Raw genomic sequence first — 19099 nt, forward strand, 5'->3', positions numbered from 1 at the left:
ATCTGAGGTATTGAAGCAAAATGACCCAATGAGCCACATCTACCAAGCTTCTTCCAAAGCAGAGAAACTCACCTGGAGCTGGAACTTCCACACTTAATAGACCACATTTTACAAATGACTGCTCACGGCGGGAACGTCACAGGATCCCGAGGAAGTCCGCACGGTGAAGGGACAGTGGCGGGGAGGGGAACCGAGCGCTGGCGGGTGACGGGAGACAGAATCAAGGGTCAACGTACCTGGGAACTGGTAGCTGTAGCTGGGTGTGAATCCCGGGTATCCACGGCCATACGTTGCAACAAAGTTTGGATAGCCTTTAAAACAATATTTACAAAAACAAAGGGGGAAAAAAAAAAGTGTCAGTTTGAGGTAAGGCAGGAAGTTGCATGAGAAGTGCATGGTAACAATCATGAACCTGAGACACACAGAGACGCCAGGCACTGGAACATGAAGCCAAAACGCAATCTACTGGAGGAACTCAGCACGTCGAGCAGTATCAGTGGGAGGAAAGGAATGATCAATGTATCCGTTATTCGGATGAAAGGCTTCAGCTCAAAACGCTGACCATTCTCTTTCTCCCATCGACACTGCTCGACCTGCTGAGTTCATTCTGCAGATTGGGTTTACTTTTTAAAAAAAATTTAAACATACAGCACTGTAGCAGGCCGTTTCAGCCCATGAATCCGTGCTCTCCCAATTAACCTACACCCCCGGTATGTTTTGAAATCAGAGCCCCTGAGGAAAACCCACTCTGACACGGGGAGAATGTACCAACTCCTTACGAACAGCGTGGGATTCCAACCCCAGTCTTGATTCCTGGCGCTGTAAAGGTGTTGCGTTAACTGCTACGCTATCTGTACTAATTATTACGTTTGTTTGCTGGAACAGTGTGAACTTAATGCATGAGGCGAGAAGTTCACTGGGTCAGATGAGGAGGGAGAGGGGCAAAGGATATTTACACTGAAGTTAGCTCAGTGCCCTTCTTTAAGGGCTGCTTATCGAGGGAGAGGGGCTTGAAAGGTGCATTGTAGCTCTGCTCTATTCGAGAACCTCCCATGAGCAATGCTGGTGCCTGCTATTTGTGACCTCCTGCAGCTTACTACAAACTGTCCCAAGCAATCTTTCACATCCCCCTGGAGGACTGGACAGGGCCTCAGATTTAACACCGTACTCTGACAATATACAGGACAGATGTCGTGCTTTGGAGACTGACACAGGGCTTCAGTAGTAGGGGGATTGAGTTCAAGAGTCATGTTGCAACACTACAAATCTCTGGTGAGATATTATGTTCAATTCTGGTCACCAGCAATTCTGGGAAGGATGTGGAGAGGGTATAGAGGAGATTGACGAAAATGTTCCCTGGACTGGAAAATAAGGCTTATGAGGCAAGGTTAGCAGAACTAGAACTTTTCTCTTTGGAGCGAAGAAGGATGAGAGGTGACTTAATAGAGATCTACAAGATTACGAGCATAGATAAGCACCTTTATCCCAGGGCGGGATTAGCAAACACCAGAGGACATCTGTACAAAGTGAAGGGAGGAACGTTTAGGAGAGACATCAGGGGTAAGTTTTTTTTATACACAGAGTTGTGGGTGCCTGGAATGGCAATGGAGGCCAAAACTCTTAGATAGGCACGTGGATGAAAGAAAAATAGAGGGTTATGAGATGGAGAGGGTTTAGTATTTTTTGTAGGAATAGGTTGGTTGGCACAACATGAGGGGCCAAAGGGCCTGTACTGTGCTGTAATGTTCTATGAACCAACAGCCCATGAACCAGGGACAAGGGGGCTGCCTGCAGTGTTGCCAAAGCGACCAAGATCCTTGTTGATCTCATGTGATCTGCCATGTAAACATACAGAGCAATAAAGATCAAACAGGGCGCCACGGATAGCGTGACGCTGTTATACGCCAGTGACTCGGGTTCTAACCCGGCACTGTCTGTAAGGAGTTTGTATGCTCTCCCTGTAACCGTATGGGATTCCTCCAAATGCTCCAGTTTTCATGGGTGTATCTGGGTAGTGCAGGCTCGTGGGCCAGATGGTCCCGTTACTGTGGTGTGCCTTTAAAGTTTAATGAAGACTCTTTCTGTCGTTACCTCTGGTGCCCGGTCCTGCTTACCTGGCATCCCCACCCTTGTTCACAGTTGTCTGCAGCACTGGGTGACTAGTTGAGTGAGGCTAAGGGAGAACTGGATACGGAGAGGTTGAAATGCGAGGGCATTGAGCAGCCTGGGGCTACACTCATTGAAGTTTAGAAGGGTGAGGGAAGGCCACATGGGAACATACAAAATAGATCCGGGAGGAGGGGGGATTTCCTCACCTAGAACCAGGGGACAGCCTCAAGATCTGGGGGCAGCAGATTAAAGATGGAGATGAGGAGGAACTGCTTCTCCCAGCATTGTAAATCTGAGGAATAGTCTGCCCAAAGAAGCAGTGGGAACTGCCTCATTAAATGTAAATAAGATACAGTTGGATCGATTTTTGAACAGTTAAGATTTAAAGGTTATGGGGGAAAGGGCGGATTAGTGGAGTAGAGTCCATGGCCACATCAGCTATGATTCTTATTGAATGGCAAAGCAGGGCCAGGTGGCTGGCTCCTGCTCCCATTTCTTGTGAGAGGGTGGGTGGCTTGGAGGATGCATCAAAACATCCTTATGCCAACCGCTGTTTGTCATCTGTGCGGCCCAATGGGTGTGCTTGGAACAAGATGAAGTCTGCTCTGTAGGATGGCTGGTGATTCAGAGCTTGAAAGGTTAAGTGTGATTTGATGGAGCAATTCCTGATGGAACTGAAATAAAAGAAAGGGCACGGATGTTGACCGTGTCGTTTAAGCAGGCGTTTATAGTGTGGATTAATAATTCAACGCTCATTTAATGGGTTATTAATTTTTCATGGCTTCTTTTAAAAAAGAAGCTTGTTACATTTATCTCAGTACTCTTTTTTTCTTTGCACTTTTAATTTCCCTTGTTGTTTGATGAGACTCTTCACAGACTTGTGAGCTATGACACCTGTTGCCATTATGGGCCAGCACTAATGTTGAAAGGCATGGACAGAGTAGATAGTGAAAGGTTGTCTCCCACGGTGGGAGAGTCGAGGACAAGAGGGCACAACTTCAGGATTGAAGGGCGTCCGCTTAGAACAGAGATGTGGACAGAATTTTTTGACCAGAAGGTGGTGAATCTGTGGAATGTGTTGCCACAGGCCAGTTGTGGCAGCAAAGTCCTGGGTGGATTTAAGGCTGAGATTGATAAGTTTTTGATTAGCCAGGGCATCGTTATGGGGAGAAGACCGGGCAATGGGGATGAGTGGAAAAATGGATCAGCTCACAATTAAATAGTGGGACAGACCCGATGGGCTGAATAGCCTTTTTCTGCTCCTATGCCTTATGATCTTAACTGTGGTGCAGGAAAGTGCAATGCTGGAATTGAGCAAAGAGTTGCTAACTGATTTGAGGAAGGGGAAGGATGAAGTGTTTTAAATCATAGTGATATCCCTCAGTGGAACACTAATTGCTTGGTCTCTTGGCACCTTTGCATTGAGTTTGAGTCAAAGGAAAGAGGCACCAGTTGACATCAGTGCCAGGGACGGGCTTACACCCCCTCCACTGGTTCTCCCATTGCCTGCCTCACACCCAGTCCAGCGCTTGCCCTTTCAAGTGGTCGAAAGATTGAGAGGTGATGCCACTGAGCCAGACTGACTGGCATCCACAATTTCCAAAATGCTTCTTACAGATGGTGTTCAGTATGGTGAAAGATACCAATTCACTGGAGGGAGGGTGGCAGTTGCATATTGGGAGGCGGATTACTACACCACGACTGACCTCGGGCCAAGAGACTTGCATTCAGTGGATTTCCCACTCAATGCTTAGACTGGTCCTCAAGATTTAGAATGGAGGATTTCTATACAGTTGTTACATTTTTTGTGTAAAGGGCTTCAGGTCTTCCTAAGCAATTCTAATTTTATGAATGCAAGGAAATATTCTCCCTCTGAGTTCATTGATAAAGTGCTGGTCCAACCCCGTCTGACCTGAGCTCGAACCTATATCTTTGCTACTGGTCCCATCAGACTGAGGTTAGGTGGCCAAGATCTGAAGTAGTGATCTTGGGCAGTCTTGATCAGGTTACAGAGATTGGGAAGATCTTGAAACAAGAAGTATTACTTCAGAATTTAAACTCTACCAGTTTTGTGAGTTGAATACAGATTAAGAAGACATCAGTCAGGAGACAGAAAAACTTTCACAACTCATTCCAGGAAGCACTTTGCAAAGTGAAGGGAGGAAAATTTAGGGGTAAGATTTTTACACAGAGTTATGGGTGCCTGCAATGCCTTGCCAGGGGTGATGGTGGAGGCTGAATTATTTGGGGGCAATTAAGAAACTTTTAGACAGGCATATGGATGAAAGAAAAATAGAGGGTTATGAGGTAGGAAAGGTTCAGATATTTTTAATAGGAATATACAAGTCTGTACTGCGCTGTAATGTTCTATGTCTCCAGCAGGACACCATCTCCCATTGTTCTCCCTTTGGTACACCTATTGAACTTGCCTTTCCGTCCTTTATTCCATTGCCTTTCATATAAACCTGTTTATTATCCTAATGGAACCCTCTTCAACTAAAACAGCTCCTTTCCCTCTTAAAGGCCAATAAAGTGCTTTTTTAAAACTTTTTAAATTTAATTTTTTTAAAAGACATACAGCAAAGTAACAGGCCCTTTCAGCCCATGAACCCGTAATTGGCCTACAACCCAGGTAAGTTTTGAACGGTGCGAGGAAACCAGAGCACCCGGAGGAAACCCACGCAGACATGGGGAAAATTCCTCACAGACAGCGCGGGATTCGAACACGGGTCGCTGGTACTGTGACAGCGGTGCTCTAACCCCTAAGCTAACCGTGCCACCCATTATGCTAACTGGGCTGCCCACTTGACATCAAACACCTGCCCAAAGCAGGCTCTTAAGTACTGGATCCAAGAAATTGGATCATTAAAAACAAAATGGACAGAATTGAGCATAAATTGAGCATTAGGGATGCACGAGACAGCATTAGAACCTGAAGCAAAAGTATTCCAGACGTGTTCTTGTGACTAGTTCTTACAGAGGTTTCAGGAAATTGGATCAAGCACTTTCTCTCTTGATTCACTCTGACACTGGTATGCCGCCCTCAATGTTTGTACAGGTGAGGAGATCACCATGTGGAAAGTGCACTACTGATTTCCTGAAGTTTGTGTTCTGTGAGCAAACCACACAGTGTCAGGAACCATACTCTCACCTGTCCAATATCTTTTCAGTTAGGCATGGATAGATGGGCCAAAGGGCCTGTCTGTGTGCTGCAGTGTCCAATGGTTCTACCTCTCAACACATTCCCAGCTAATTTCCCCTCTGTTTTTATCCCACTCGATAAATTTGATGTCAGCTCTTTTTACTGCAGTCTCGGTATTGGATCCCGACCCAAAACACTGACTGACCATTTCTACCCACGGATGGTGCCTGACCCTCTGAGTCCCTCAAGTGCCCCGCTCTTTGCTCACTCAGTGAGGGACTTGCACCAGGAGCATCCACGGCAGATCCGCTCTGTGGGAAATCTGGCCCTAGGCTTGTCCCACCGGGTGACAACGTTCCTGAAATTGCGTCTGCAACATCCAACAAAAATGGTCAAAAATCTGATCACAACCCTTCTGTGTGTCTCGCCAATGTGTAAACTTTGGACTGCACTGAACTAAAATTATATGTGTCTGTCTATTGAATAAGGGGACTCATGAAACTGCAAAGGGGTGTAGGGTGGTCAAGGCATCGTGCGAACTCTCCCCCTAGACTGACTGTCACAGAGGACCTGGAGCATTCAGTTATCAGGATCTCAGCTTTCAACTTGAATTCAGCTACCCTTCATTTCTCTTGCCCCTGTCATCCGACAAATGAAAAGCATGCTGCTTAAAGGCAGTTGGACTAAAACAAAGGAAGGAATGTTCTGGGAGAAGGTGGAGCACAAAAGGATTCGTTTTCCCCAGAAGGGTTGATTGCCCAGTTTCTCTGTTGAATGCCCAAGTCCCATGTAATTCATTGACCACAAGATGGAGGAGCAGAATTAGACCATTTAGCCCATCGAGTCTGCTCCATCATTCAACTCATGGCTGATGTACTTTTCCTCTCAACACCATTCTCCTGCCTTCTTCCTGTAACCTTTGACATCCTTACTAATCAATAAGCTATCACCTGCTTTAAAACACCCAATGACCTGGCCTCCACAGTTGTCTGTGGCAATGAATTCTGCAGATTCACCTCCCTCTGACTGAAGAAGCTTCTCATCCCTGTTCTAAATTTAAATTTAGATCTACAGCACTGTAAAAGGCCATTTCAGCCCACAAGTCCATGTCACCCAATTTATACCCAATTGACCTATACCCCTGGTATGTTTCAAACGGTGGGAGGAAATTGAAGTCCCTGGGGAAAATCCACGCAGACATGAGGAGAATGTACAAACTCCTTAAAGACAGTGCAGGATTCAAACCCTGATCGGTACCGTTGTAAAGATTTTGTGCTAACCACTACTCCAGTCGTGTTGCCTAGACATCCTTTTATTATGTAGCTCTGCCCTCTGGACTCAGACTTTCCCTCCACTGGAAAAATCTTCTCCATGTCAACTCTAAGCAGTCCTTTCAATGTTCAGTGGGTTCCAGTGCAATTGTCCCTTTTCTAGCCTGACGAGACCCTCGCCCATCCACGGCCTCCCCTCACGAAGCTGGTCTGCTGAGGCAATGACAGCTAGAACAAGACCGAATGTGGGAGAATAGTGGATGGATTCACTGCTACCTTTGTCGAGTTGCCAGGCTGCAACATCCAGACGATTCTCTCCCTGAAACCATGGCATGTTCGGGGGGACCGAAACAGGCACCAGCCCATCCAGTCAGACCAAGAGCAGTCAAGATCCTGCTTCCCAAGCATCTCCATGCCTCAAAGAGCCACAATGACACACCTGCATAAATAGGAAACATCCGCCTCTATGCCTGAGCTTCGGAATAATGAGGATCCATCCGCTGCCTTTATCAGCAACTCTCCTGGCTCATGCACCTGGCAAGTGATACTCGGGTGACAAATGGGGCAGGTTGAATGTTGACTCATCGTTGACCTCTAAGATGCTTCTTCCAGCTTAGTGCAGCGAATTTTAGCAAGTACTGGATAGCACTTCAGAACACTAGTCAGTGGAAATGCTACCCAATAATTACAGGAGAACTTAAAAAGAACAAGCCGCTGAGGCAGCATCAACACTCAACGGCACCAAGATGAATCAATGACCTCTCTCCACACTCTCGCCACTTCTCCCAGAATCCCTTGATTAAATGAGCGCTCTAGTTCAAAATAAACACTTAAACTGGCCTCGTGTCCCACTTTCAAATTCCAACCACTTTCTGGGTACAGGAATGCTTTTTTTTTAAATTTCAACTTCACGCCTGAAAATCCTTGTTCCAATGTCCTGCTGCAATCTCCACCAATGCTTTTTTTTCCTGACAGATCTCCTTTACTTGCTGAAAATCATGAACTCATCCATAAACTGTAAAAAAAGTTTAGGGACCATAAAACCTCAATTTCAGAGTCTCCCCGAGTGATATAACTTGTAGAATCGAGATATTGCTCTGGTAAATATGCACTGCCCACCAAGGTGATTTTGCTCTTCCCAATCAGCCTTGCCCGCCAACCTGATTTTAATTGTAATCGTCAGAAGCTATACATTCAGCCATTACTATTACAACGCCATTTACTCTCTCTCCACCTTTCAGGCAAACCACGTTCCAATACCTCCTCGCTCAGGGAACTGGGTACCAAAGTGGGAAGGACACACTTCTGTCATGCAAAGAATTGGTGAGACTGCATATGCTATTGACTTCCTGATTTAAGAACGCTCATGTTGGAAGCAGTAAAAAGGGTTTTTCAGACTTAAGGCCATAAGACATAGGAGCAGAAATAGGCTATTCAACAGATCACATCTGCCCCGCCATTCAATCATGAGCTGATCCACTTTCCCACTCAACCCCACTACCCGGCCTTCTCTCCGTAACCTATGATGTCCTGGCTAATCAAGAACCTATCAATCTGTGCCTTAAATACACCCAGTGACTTTGCTGTCACAACTAGCCTGTGGCAACAAATTCCACAGATCTACCACCCTCTGGCTGAAGAAATTCTGTCCACATCTCTGTTCTAAGCAGATGCTCTTCAATCCTGAAGTTATGCCCCCTTGTCCTAGACCATTGGTTTTCAAACTGCCCCCCAAAACTCACATTCCACCTTAAATATTCCCTATGCCATCGGTGCTCTGTGATTAGTAAGTGATTACTTAAGGTGGTCTGTAGGTGGAAAGAAAAAGTTTGAAAACTATTGTTTTAATCGTACCTAATTGACTCGTTATGTACACGGTTTCATCACTCCAAATGAAGTGGAACCATGACAATTTTTCTCAAGCAAAATATTTCAGTAACAATTGAGTCTCGAGCAGTTGTTCTCAACCTTCCCTTCCCACTCACGTACCGCCTTAAGCAATCCCTTACTAATCACAGAGCACCGATGGCAGGGGGATTACTTCAGGTGGAAGAAAAAGTTTGAAAATCATGGCCCTAAACAAATCTGGGACCAGCAGAAGATCTGCTCGCACTGTTGAAACGTCACTTTTTTTTTCCTCCACTGACTTCAGCTCTGAACATTTATCGATCTTTTTATATTTATTATCTATTTTACTGTCTTGGCATATTGTGGTCATTTAATGTATACTCTTGTATCTACGTGGCTGCGACAAGGAAGAATTTTGCTGCATTTGGACATTGTACTTCATTGCCACAGACGGCTGCGGAGCCCAGGTATTTGGGTAGATTTAAAGCGGGATGATAGTTTCTTGATTAGTGTCAAAGTTTAGGGAAGAAAGCAGGAGAATGGGGATGAGAGAAAAAACTCATCAGCTGTGGGTTCAATGGTGTAGCAGACTCGAAGGGCTGAATGGTCTAATTCTGCTCCTATATCTTATGGCCAATTAACGTATATGATGACAGACTTTCATTACTTTATGAGCAAGGGAGGGAAAAGTTACTGGGAGTAGAGAAGGATGTGGAGTTCAGATCAGCATAATCTTACTGCCTGGCAGAGTGTGCCAACTCTCACTTCTAATTCCAACGTTTGTATGTATCTCAATACGTGGCTGGGTGTCAGGATTCCTCCAATGTGCCTTGGGATGTTTTACAATGCTAATGTTAGTATATACTTGCAAGCTGTTGCGAGGCAGTAGAGAATGCCTGATAGCAAATTAGCATCTAACTTGTAGCTGGTGACTGTGAGCACAGAGCATCCGAGCAGCTAACGTGCCAAGGCTACGTTGTGAATGAACAATGAGTGAAGATTCTAGCTTAGGTCAGACCAATTTGAAGCCATCTCTACACAGTGGAGCCTGGTGTTGGTGAATCTGCTCATACAGATTCTTTTACCCGCAGAGGTTGATCTGATTTTCTCAACTCACATCCTGCCCATTTTCATTGTCTGTTTCATGACCTCAAGATGCCCACAGCCAATGAACTACCATTCAAGCATAGCAAAGGGGTTCTTATCCATTCACAGTTTGTGTATCATTTACTGATCATTCCTGTGCATCCCTGAACTGATTGGCTTTTTCAGACCCACCCCCGTAGGAAGAATGCCAGAGTCTACAGCGAGTGTACACAAACATGGTGGGTTTAGATAGAGTAAATCCAAGCACGATTTTCCCACTGTGGTTAGGAGAGATAAAAACTAATTAACCCATTGGGCTCCGTGTCCCTGTTTTCAGGTACTATCAACAAGTGTGTACATATAATGGGCCTGGTTTTATATCCAACCACCAGCTGGTTCATACTGGTGTTTTTTTCTGTAGTTTACCCATGGACACAATCCAGAGTATATATTATGAAAGGTTAAGAGGGTCCAAAGGGTTAAGAGTGAAAGGGGAAAAGTTTAAAGGGAACATTGGGGAAACTTCTTCACACAGAGAGTGGTGGGAGTGTGAAATGAGCTGAAAGCTGCATTGGTAAATGCGGGCTCAATTTCGACATACAGGAAAAATTTGGACAAGTACTATACATGGATGGGAGGGGTATGGTCCATGGGACGAGGCAAAATAATAGATCAGCACAGACTAGAAGGACTGAAGGGTCTCCTTCTATGCTGGTTCTAGGAGAATCGCTGCCCAACAGCTCAGGTGACTCAGATTCAATCCTGACCTCCGGTGCTATCTCTGTGAAGTTGCCACATTTTCCCTGTGATCCCTTGAGGTTCTGCCAGGAGATGGCTCTACTTAGCCCCCGACAGTTCAAAGAATCGCATGCTGGAAGGTTCATTGGCAGCTGTAAATACCCTTAGTGTGTATGGGTGAGGGGTAGAACCTGGCAGGAGTTTTTGGGAATGTGCAAAGAGATGATAATAGGGTAAGTTAATGTGGGAATGAGATAGTTCCATGAAATAAATGGGCTTAGCAGCCTCCTTCTATGTCAGAGATTGGGAGAGATGAATAAGGATGGCCTATCCCTCCTTGAATAACTTCAGTGAACCAGATAAGTTTTTATCAAAAAATTTGGTGGTTTTTATAACACTATTACAGACACGAGCTTTTCATTAATTGGACTTAATTTTCCTTGCTGTTCTGATGGGCTTTAACTTAGACATACAGCACAATAACAGGCCCTTCTGGCCCATTGCCCATGCCACATTATTACACTGCAAACTCTGTATGGTTTTGAAGGAAGGGAGGAAACCGGAGCAAACCCACACAGAAATGGGAAGGACGGACAAACGCCTTGCAGCCAACACCGGATTCCAACCCAAGATGCTGGCACTGTAACAGCTTTGTGCTATCCGGTACACTAACCATGCCGTCTTTGATAGTTGGTCCTGGATTACCAGCCTCCACGGCACAGGACCACCTAACACATTCAGAGGAAATGGTAAACGGTGCTGTAACTGCTCAGATTAGCTGTGTGATGTCTTTATCTGTAGCCTATTCTTTCACCAAGAAAGAGAGTTCACAGCTTCAACACATCTCATCCTGCTCCATATTGAAACACCAGACTTGGACGATTAAGGCTACGGAATCTGTTTGCACATACAAAGCAGATAATTTGCATCATCTATCCAAGGCTTGCATTAGCCAAAAGACTGGGTTTGCCTCTCTCTATCTATCCCAATATTCTCATTGAATGGCTCTTATTTTGTTCTCTTTGTCCTAATCCTGAACCCCAATGTCTTCCTGGCAGTTTTCAATTGCCATCAAGTAAGATAGCAAGTGAGGAGTCACATATTGACCTCAGTAAGGTGTATAATAAGGTCCCTCATGGTAGGCTGATTCAGAAGGAGCAAATACTTAGGATCCACGTTGACTTGATAGCTGATATGAAATTGGCTGGCTCATCGTCGACATAGTGAAAGGCTGTTAGTTGGGCTGGAGGCCTGTAACCAGTGGTATTCCACAGGGATAGGTGTTGGAGCCCCTGTTGTTTGTGATACAACTAAATGACTTTGATGTGAATGGAGGTGGTTGGGTGAATGATACAAATATTGGTGGAGTTGAGGATGGTGCATTGGGTTATCAAAGAATATAACAGGATGTAGATCAGATATAGATACGGGCAGAGAAATGACGGATGGAGTTTAATCTGGACAAGTGTGAGGTGTTGCACTTTGGAAGGTCAAATCTAAGGGGAATGCATGCAATTAATGGTAAGGCTCCTACAAGCATTGATGTGTCGAGGGATCTAGAGGTCCAGATCCAGAGCTCATTGAAAGTGGCCACGGCAGAAGAGAGGGTGCTAAAAGTGTACGGAATGCTTTGCTTCAGTGGGCACGGCATTGAGCACTAGGATAAGGAAGTCATGTTGCAGCCATATAAAACTTTGGTTAGACTGCACTTGGAGTGTTTTGTGCATTCTGGTTGCCCCATTACAGGAAGGAAGTGGAGTTTGCAAAGGGAACAGAAGAAGTGGCCTGGTTTAGAGGGTATGAGTTGTGGGGAGAGATTGGACAAACTTGGGTGGGTTTTTTTTTTCTTGAGTGCAGGAGGACCTGATAGAGGTGTAAAAGATCACATGGTATTGGTCGGGTGGACAGTTAAAATCTTTTCCCAGGGCAGTGCTTTAAGGTAAGGGAAAGGAACGGGAAGGGAGATTTGTGGTTGCAAATGTTTTACACAGAGAGCAGTGGGTGCCTGGAACAAGTAGTGCTGAAAGAAGATAAAATAGTTGTGTTTAAGAGGTTTCTAGATAGACATGTGACTATGAAGAGGATGAAGGGATATCTACCAGGGGCAAACCGCGGTTTTAGTTTGATTTGGACATCATGCTCAGCACACTCACGTGGGCTGAAGGGCCTGGTCCTGTTCTGTATTGTTCTATGTTCATACATGCTGCCCTGCAAGTTTGTACAACTTCCTCACCTAGAAATCTTTCACTTTTCCTTCATCATCCGTGTGTCTTACTCCCAGAAATTCACCCATAAGAGAACCTTTAACAAAAGGACTGTAGACATTCATGGAGGCAGTTGACCATTGCTCTCCCACTGACAACTGGCTCTGGGCCTTGCCACTGGCACACTTTTACGAATATGCTGTTACTTCCATTCTGGATAACACTAACAGTAAATTATACCATTGATCTACAAGTTCAGCATTTGGAAAAATGTGTGTACATTTGTGAAAGGCAACATGTACAGATTTGTGTGTGGAGGTGCATTTTTGTGCGCACGCCCTTGTGTGTGCCTGTGGAGGTGCAAGCGTTTTGTATTTCTCTGCATGTTTTGTGTGTTTGTGTGTGGGCACCTTTGTGTGCGCACAGGCATGTTCATATGTGTATGTGTGCAGGTGCACGTGTTTGTATACATTTGTGTGTGTTCATGTGTATGTGTTTGTGTGTGTGTCTGCGTTTGTGTGCACATGTCCTGTGGAGCATTAGTACAAGCAACAGATGAGAAACTGATATGAACTAAAAAGAAAGCTACGTCATTATTTAGACAATTCAATTTTACTCCTGCTTTATATTTCACTGCCCAAATCCCTTTGCCACGGTCTTGTTTTCCGTGATTTAACAAGTCGTTTAGACAACTTGGGTCAATAAAAGAAATTGTTTACCAGTCTGATGTTGTGTTTGAAAAATGATTTTAATGCTCTAGGTAAAGCTATTTGAGTGTTCGAGGGAGGGCCACTTCACAATGAAAGCTGTTAACAGAACTGCATATATATCTATTGGGAGACGTATCACACGTAAGTTTAATCAGGCTAACATCAAATTCAGTTCACCACTCACTACTTTGATGGAGATTTATGTTAACCCCATTAAAACAGCAGAAACGGTTGAGTTCCTTCAGCATGAGTACAAAGTTTCCAGTTAGACAAGCCAACTTGGTTACTTCTTTCAGTAAAAAAATGAAAATAAAACGTGTTTTCAGATCTACCGCCTGTGAAGGACAGAGGAAGGGCAAAACTACAAAAGGGATAAATAAAGAGCAAGGAGGGGAAATTCAGAGAGGAAGAGAGAGCAGGTACACAGAGCAAGTGAAAGACGGCCATAAAAATCAGGAGAAAGATGGAAAGCTAGTTTCAACACAGCATTAAAATGCATTTCCATCAAATTCTAAATGATTGAAACAGACATTTGAGTGACGTTAACATAATGGAGAGAGGTGGGAATGGCTGACGAGGGCCTGGAAATAGCACGGAAAATAATTCAATCCCAACAAAGACAGACTGAAAGGTCCCGCGAAGAAACTGCAGCAGGTGAAGGTAAATGAAAAGAGGGAAAGGAGAGAGATGGAAGGGAAGGGAAATGAGAGAGAGGGGTGCCAAAGGAAGTGGTAGACCAGGTCACTGCAGCAACGTTTAAGACAGTTAGGCAAGTACGGGGATGGGAAAGGTTTAGAGAGATAGGAATGCAAACAAATTAGGCCAGCCTGGGGGCGGGGGGGTAAGGGGGGGAGAGAGTGACAGAGACAGAAAAAGAGGGAACAGATGGATTTAGCACAGTGATTCTCAACTTTTTTTTCCCACTCACATACCATCTTAAGTAATCCCTTACTAACTACAGAGCACCTATGACTTAAGGTGGTATGAGTGGAAAAAACAAGGTCGAGAACCACTGGTTTAGGGAAATGAGTGGTCGAATGGGAGGTGAGGAAAAGGGATGGCGTGGGGGTGGGGAGAGATAGAATAAATTAGGGGAGAGGAAAAAAATGAAAAGTAGACAGACAAGCAAGAGTGAGGGTACCGAGGAACTTAATACTCCAAAATGAAAGAGCTTCAATAAGAGATGATCAATTCACAATTAAAAAGGAACTGAGTGAGGGACTGGGTTGAAAGTTTATCATGTTCAACAGAACTTCAAACCTAATCAATGAGTCTAAGAATAATCTCAGACAAAAATAGATTTAAGGACACTCTGTTCCAAAGTTTAAAGAAGGTTACTGTCATTTTTAAAGTCTATTTTAAAGTATTGAGTTTCTGAAGTTCTCTGTGAAGATTGACAGGTGTAGAGCAGGCAGAGAGATAATAACCGGAGACACAGGTGACTGCAGTTGCCGGAATCTGAAGCTGAACACAACCTGCTAGAGAAACTCAGCAGGTCAGGCAACATCAGCAGGAGGAGAAAAAAGGTTGATATTTTGAGCTGAAACCCTTTATTGATGAAGAATTTGTGATGAAAACATAGTCATGATGGGTTGAATGGCCTCCTTCTGAAGGAAGATGATCTAGAAGCTGCAGAGAGTTGTGAATGCAGCTCAGACTTTCACCTCCCCTTCATTCCCCATTCCTCTCCCCCCACCCCACCCCCAACTTCCACCGAGCAGAAGATAAGTTGCGCATGGAAGCACAGACCACTACATTCAAGGACACTTAAAATTTTTTAATTTAAATGTACAGCACGGTAACAGGCCTTTCTGGGCCTTGAGCCTGTGCCAGCCAAATGCACCACCTAACTCCACATACGTTTTGGAGGGTGGTTGGGGGTGTGGGGGGGGGGGGGGAAGAGAACCAGAGTACCTGTAGGAAACCCACACAGGTCACAGAGAGCGTACAAACACCTTCGATCGGAATCCTGGTCCCTGGCATTATAATACTATGGCGTTAATCATTTCTTTCCTGCTATTGTCAGACTCTTAAATGGACCTCACAATGGAAATAAAATGTTGGCCTTGCACTGTTTCGAGAACTATTTTTGATAACTACTACACCCTGCACCATTTGACTCACTGCAACACAGCTCCCTGCACTGCTGTTTATTTACTTGGTATTAATACATGACCTACAGTGAAAGTGGACTTGCCTGGATAGTACGCAAACCTATATCCTGGTACACGTGACAATATAACAAATCAATTAATTAACAAGATGGGCTGAATTACCTTCATCTGAGCACTGAATTTAATTATGATTCTTAGATCCTCGTGTTTTTTTTTAAACCTGTGGAGGTACACAATCCTTTATCTGGAACCCTTGGGGTACAGTGTGTTCCGAATTTCGGAAAGCCAGATTTTAGCCCACCCGAATTGTGCTGCCGCATTTATACCCACCCCCTTCCAGTCGCGCTTCCACCCCCCCCCCCCCCCATCGCCCACCCGACTTGCGCTGCTTGTCTCCAACCCCCCTCGCCCGTCCGACTCGTGCTCCCGTCTCTCTCCCCACTTGCCAGTTTTTGGAGCTTTCCGGTTTTTAGATGCCTGGATAAAGGATTGTGTACCTGTATCTATCCTTTCCTTCCAGTGTAATTCAGAGTTATTTCAGAATCCTGTATCTATTACATGCCAGACCTAGGAACCTGTAGCCTTAATTCAGCTTTCCCCACTAGTTTGTAAACTGGAGATATTTCCAAAAGTGTTAATTGAGCACCAGAAAATAGCATCCATCTTAAATTGCTTTCCCACTGAGCCCAGGCACACCCAATGAAACTAATGTGAAGTTAATGATGAGGCAGGCCTGCTTCAACAATCAACAGAGCATTTCAGGGAGGAGCACCAGAAGACAATACGAGCCTTCCTGCAATCATGAAGAAGGCTCGCTAGCGGCTATACTTAATGAGAAAATTTTCTACAGGTTACATCAGATTATGGGGTTCCAATGCACAGGACAGGAAAACTTCAGAGAGTTGTTAACGACCAGTGGCATCATGGGCACCAGCCTTCACACCCTCGAGGACATCTACAAGAGGTGGTGTCTTAAGAAAGCAACCTCTATCCTCAAGGACCCCAACCACCCAGGCCATAGTCGCTTCATACTGCTCCTATCAGGAAGGAGATTCAGGAGCCTGAAGACGAATGCCCAGCGATACAAGACCAGATTCTTCCCCTCTGTCATCAGATTCCTGAATGGACAATGAACTCCAGACACTACCTCACCTTCTCCTATTTTCTTGTTCTACTTATTTAGTTTTGGAATGTACTGCAAAAAATGAATTTGTGACATGTTCATAACAATAAATTCTGATTCTGTTCCATTCTCTGGTTAGAGCATGCCGGATCTGTATATTTATTCTCAAACCCCCCTTGTCTCTCAACGATTGACAAAGAATTCTTCTCAGTTTGGTGGTGTAGCATAGAGCTGCTGTTTCACACTTTCAGGAACTCTGGTTCAATCCTAACCTCCAGTGCAGTCTGTCAGGAGATCGCACCCTGTTTCCTGTGACAGTGAGGGGTTTGGTCAACATGCTCAGGTCTCCTCCCCCATCTAAAGACATGCCAGTCCGTTAAATCCATGCGTGGATGTTCTGGAGCACAGGTAATGAGAGGCCAGCTGATGGGCACACAAGAGAGACTAAGGTGCAGAGAAATTAGTGGGGGGGGGGGGGGGAGCGGTTTGGGACTGGAAATGAACCCCCGTGCTTGAGTAGTCAAGGTGGCCCCCATGATCCAGGATTCCACAGGAGGAGGACCAGGTGGTGCGGACATCAAAGGAGATTCTGATCCCCTTGGAAGTGAATTGTGGATGAAAGGAGTACAAACTCTTAGGGAGAAACAGAGAGAAGGCAGGGAAAAAGTCTGAGCTCGAGTGCAGTACACAAATGTGCTGGAGAAGCTCGGCAGGTCACGCAGCAAGCATCCAGATGTTCCCATCTAACCTCCAACCTGTATCCACCTATGACCTCTTACCTGTTAGCCTTGTTTCTTCCCCTCCTCCTTCCTTTTCATTCAGGCACTTGCCAGTTTTTGCTTCTACCTAACCAAGGGCCCAGGCCCGAAACATTGGTTCCCTTTTACTTCCTATGGATGCTGCATGGACCTGCAGGGTTTCTCAGCACATTTATGCATTGCACAAAGCAAGGAATACAATACAATTGGCCAAATATCCAAGAGTATGCACTAATTGAATTCATTTGAGTTTGAAATATTCTTTCAATTGATCACTGGTAATTGCTGAGCAGTTAGTAAGCCCTATGTTGGTTTATTTAACCATTCTAAATCTTTAGATTCAACAACCCAACCCACTCCCCCACCCTTTCCCGCAAGGTACGACAAAATGTAGCCACCATCTTACCCAGCATCCCCATACCCAGCATGAATGCGTCCATGGTGTAAGGTAAACCCCGGGAACGGCCTCGGGTTCCTGGGGGGAACATTACTTCCTTCGGCTGTGCCTTCTTACATTCTACCTGTTGAGGGAGGGAGGGAGGGAGGGTGGGGTAAAAGAAAACAGAAAACACAATCAGAGAAGTGTTAGAGGAAGCCAGCAGGAAGTCGATGGACTGAATGGCCTCCTCCGGTGCCACAGCAGTTCTGCGCTTCAATCCAAAAGAGAAATGGTCTTCCCTTCTGAAGCAGGGATAAACGTTCTGCTCCCCTTAAATTTTATTTACTGAACGGTTGAAACTGATCCTAGCCATTTAAACCCTTGCCTCCCAATTGTACCCTACAACCCAATACTGTGGGATGAAACCAGAGCACGCGGAGATAAACTCATGAAGAGATGGGGAGAATGTACAAGCTCTTAACAGACAATGCCAATTTGAATCTGGATTGCTGTTGGTGTAATAGTGTTGCGCTGGCCGCTACATCTCCTGAGCCCACACACTCTGGAATTGTCTTCCTTTGAACTCTGCAATATATTAAATAGGCCTCACAGCCATTCTCCGATCCTCCAGCATCTCCCATAGCCGGCTATCTCCTCTCTCACTTCACGCAGCAACCTGGGGTATATCGCGTCCAGCCCTGGGGGGCTTATCAATTGATGTTTTTACGAAGATCCAACACTTTCTGTTCCTTAATCTCCACATTGACCAGCACACAGGCCTGTTCATTTTTGACCTCACCGTGATCAAGGTCCTTTTCTCTTGTGAATATTGAACAAAGTTTTCATTTTGGACCTCCCCAACCTTCTATGCCTCCAGGCACATGTTGCCTCCTTTATCGGCCCCACCTTCATCGTTCTGTTCTTCACATAGGCATAGAGCGCCTTGGGGTTGTCTTAATTCTACATGCCAAGGCCTTCTCATGTCCCCTTCGAGCTCTCCCAAGATTTTTCTTAAGCTCCTTCCTGGCTACCATACATTTCTCATGAGCTCTTCCTCTTGACCAGTTGCCTCACCTGTTTTGTCAGCTACAGTTCCCTTTTCCTACCATCCTTTCCTTGTCCCAGTGGGACAAACCTATCCTGAACCCAGCACGTGGTCCCTAAACTTTCTCCACATGACTTCTGTGCTTTCACCCTTGAACACCTGTTTCCAATTTACTCTTGCTAGTTCCTGCCTCATCCCTTCATAATTAGCCCTTCCCCATTTTGTCTGTTTTCATCCTTTTCCATAGCTATGGTGAAGCTCAGGGAGTCATGGTCACTCACCCCCACCGAGAGGTCCACCACCTGACCACGTTCATTACTCTGAACTAGATTCAGTATGGACTCTTCTTTCGTTGGCCAGTCCATATACTGTGTCAGGAATCCTTCCTGAACACACCTGATAAATTCAGCCCCATCTATCTCTCTTGCAGTCAGTAGGTGCCAGTCAATATGAGGGAAGTTGAAATCACCCTTAACTATAACCTTGTATTTCCTGCACCATTCCAAATCTGCCTGCTGATCTGCTCCTCGGGGTCCTGAGGGTTATTTGGGGGTCCAGCACAAGGATCGTTC

At 45.2% G+C, this 19099-nt stretch overlaps 1 protein-coding gene across 13 annotated transcripts in view; it reads right to left on the reverse strand.

The window, feature by feature from the left end:
* msi2b (musashi RNA-binding protein 2b) overlaps nucleotides 1-19099 on the reverse strand; it is a 482764-nt gene that overhangs the window by 102746 nt on the left and 360919 nt on the right. For all 13 annotated transcript variants that reach the window (XM_069910893.1, XM_069910894.1, XM_069910898.1 and 10 more), the window contains 2 exons: nucleotides 17510-17624; nucleotides 237-311 (listed from right to left, as the gene is read on the reverse strand). In XM_069910893.1, the coding sequence (XP_069766994.1) occupies nucleotides 237-311; nucleotides 17510-17624 (190 nt within the window). The remainder of the gene's footprint in view (nucleotides 1-236; nucleotides 312-17509; nucleotides 17625-19099) is intronic.

The sequence above is a fragment of the Narcine bancroftii genome, chromosome 14 (genome assembly GCF_036971445.1).
Source record: "Narcine bancroftii isolate sNarBan1 chromosome 14, sNarBan1.hap1, whole genome shotgun sequence".
Lineage (NCBI taxonomy): Eukaryota > Metazoa > Chordata > Chondrichthyes > Torpediniformes > Narcinidae > Narcine > Narcine bancroftii.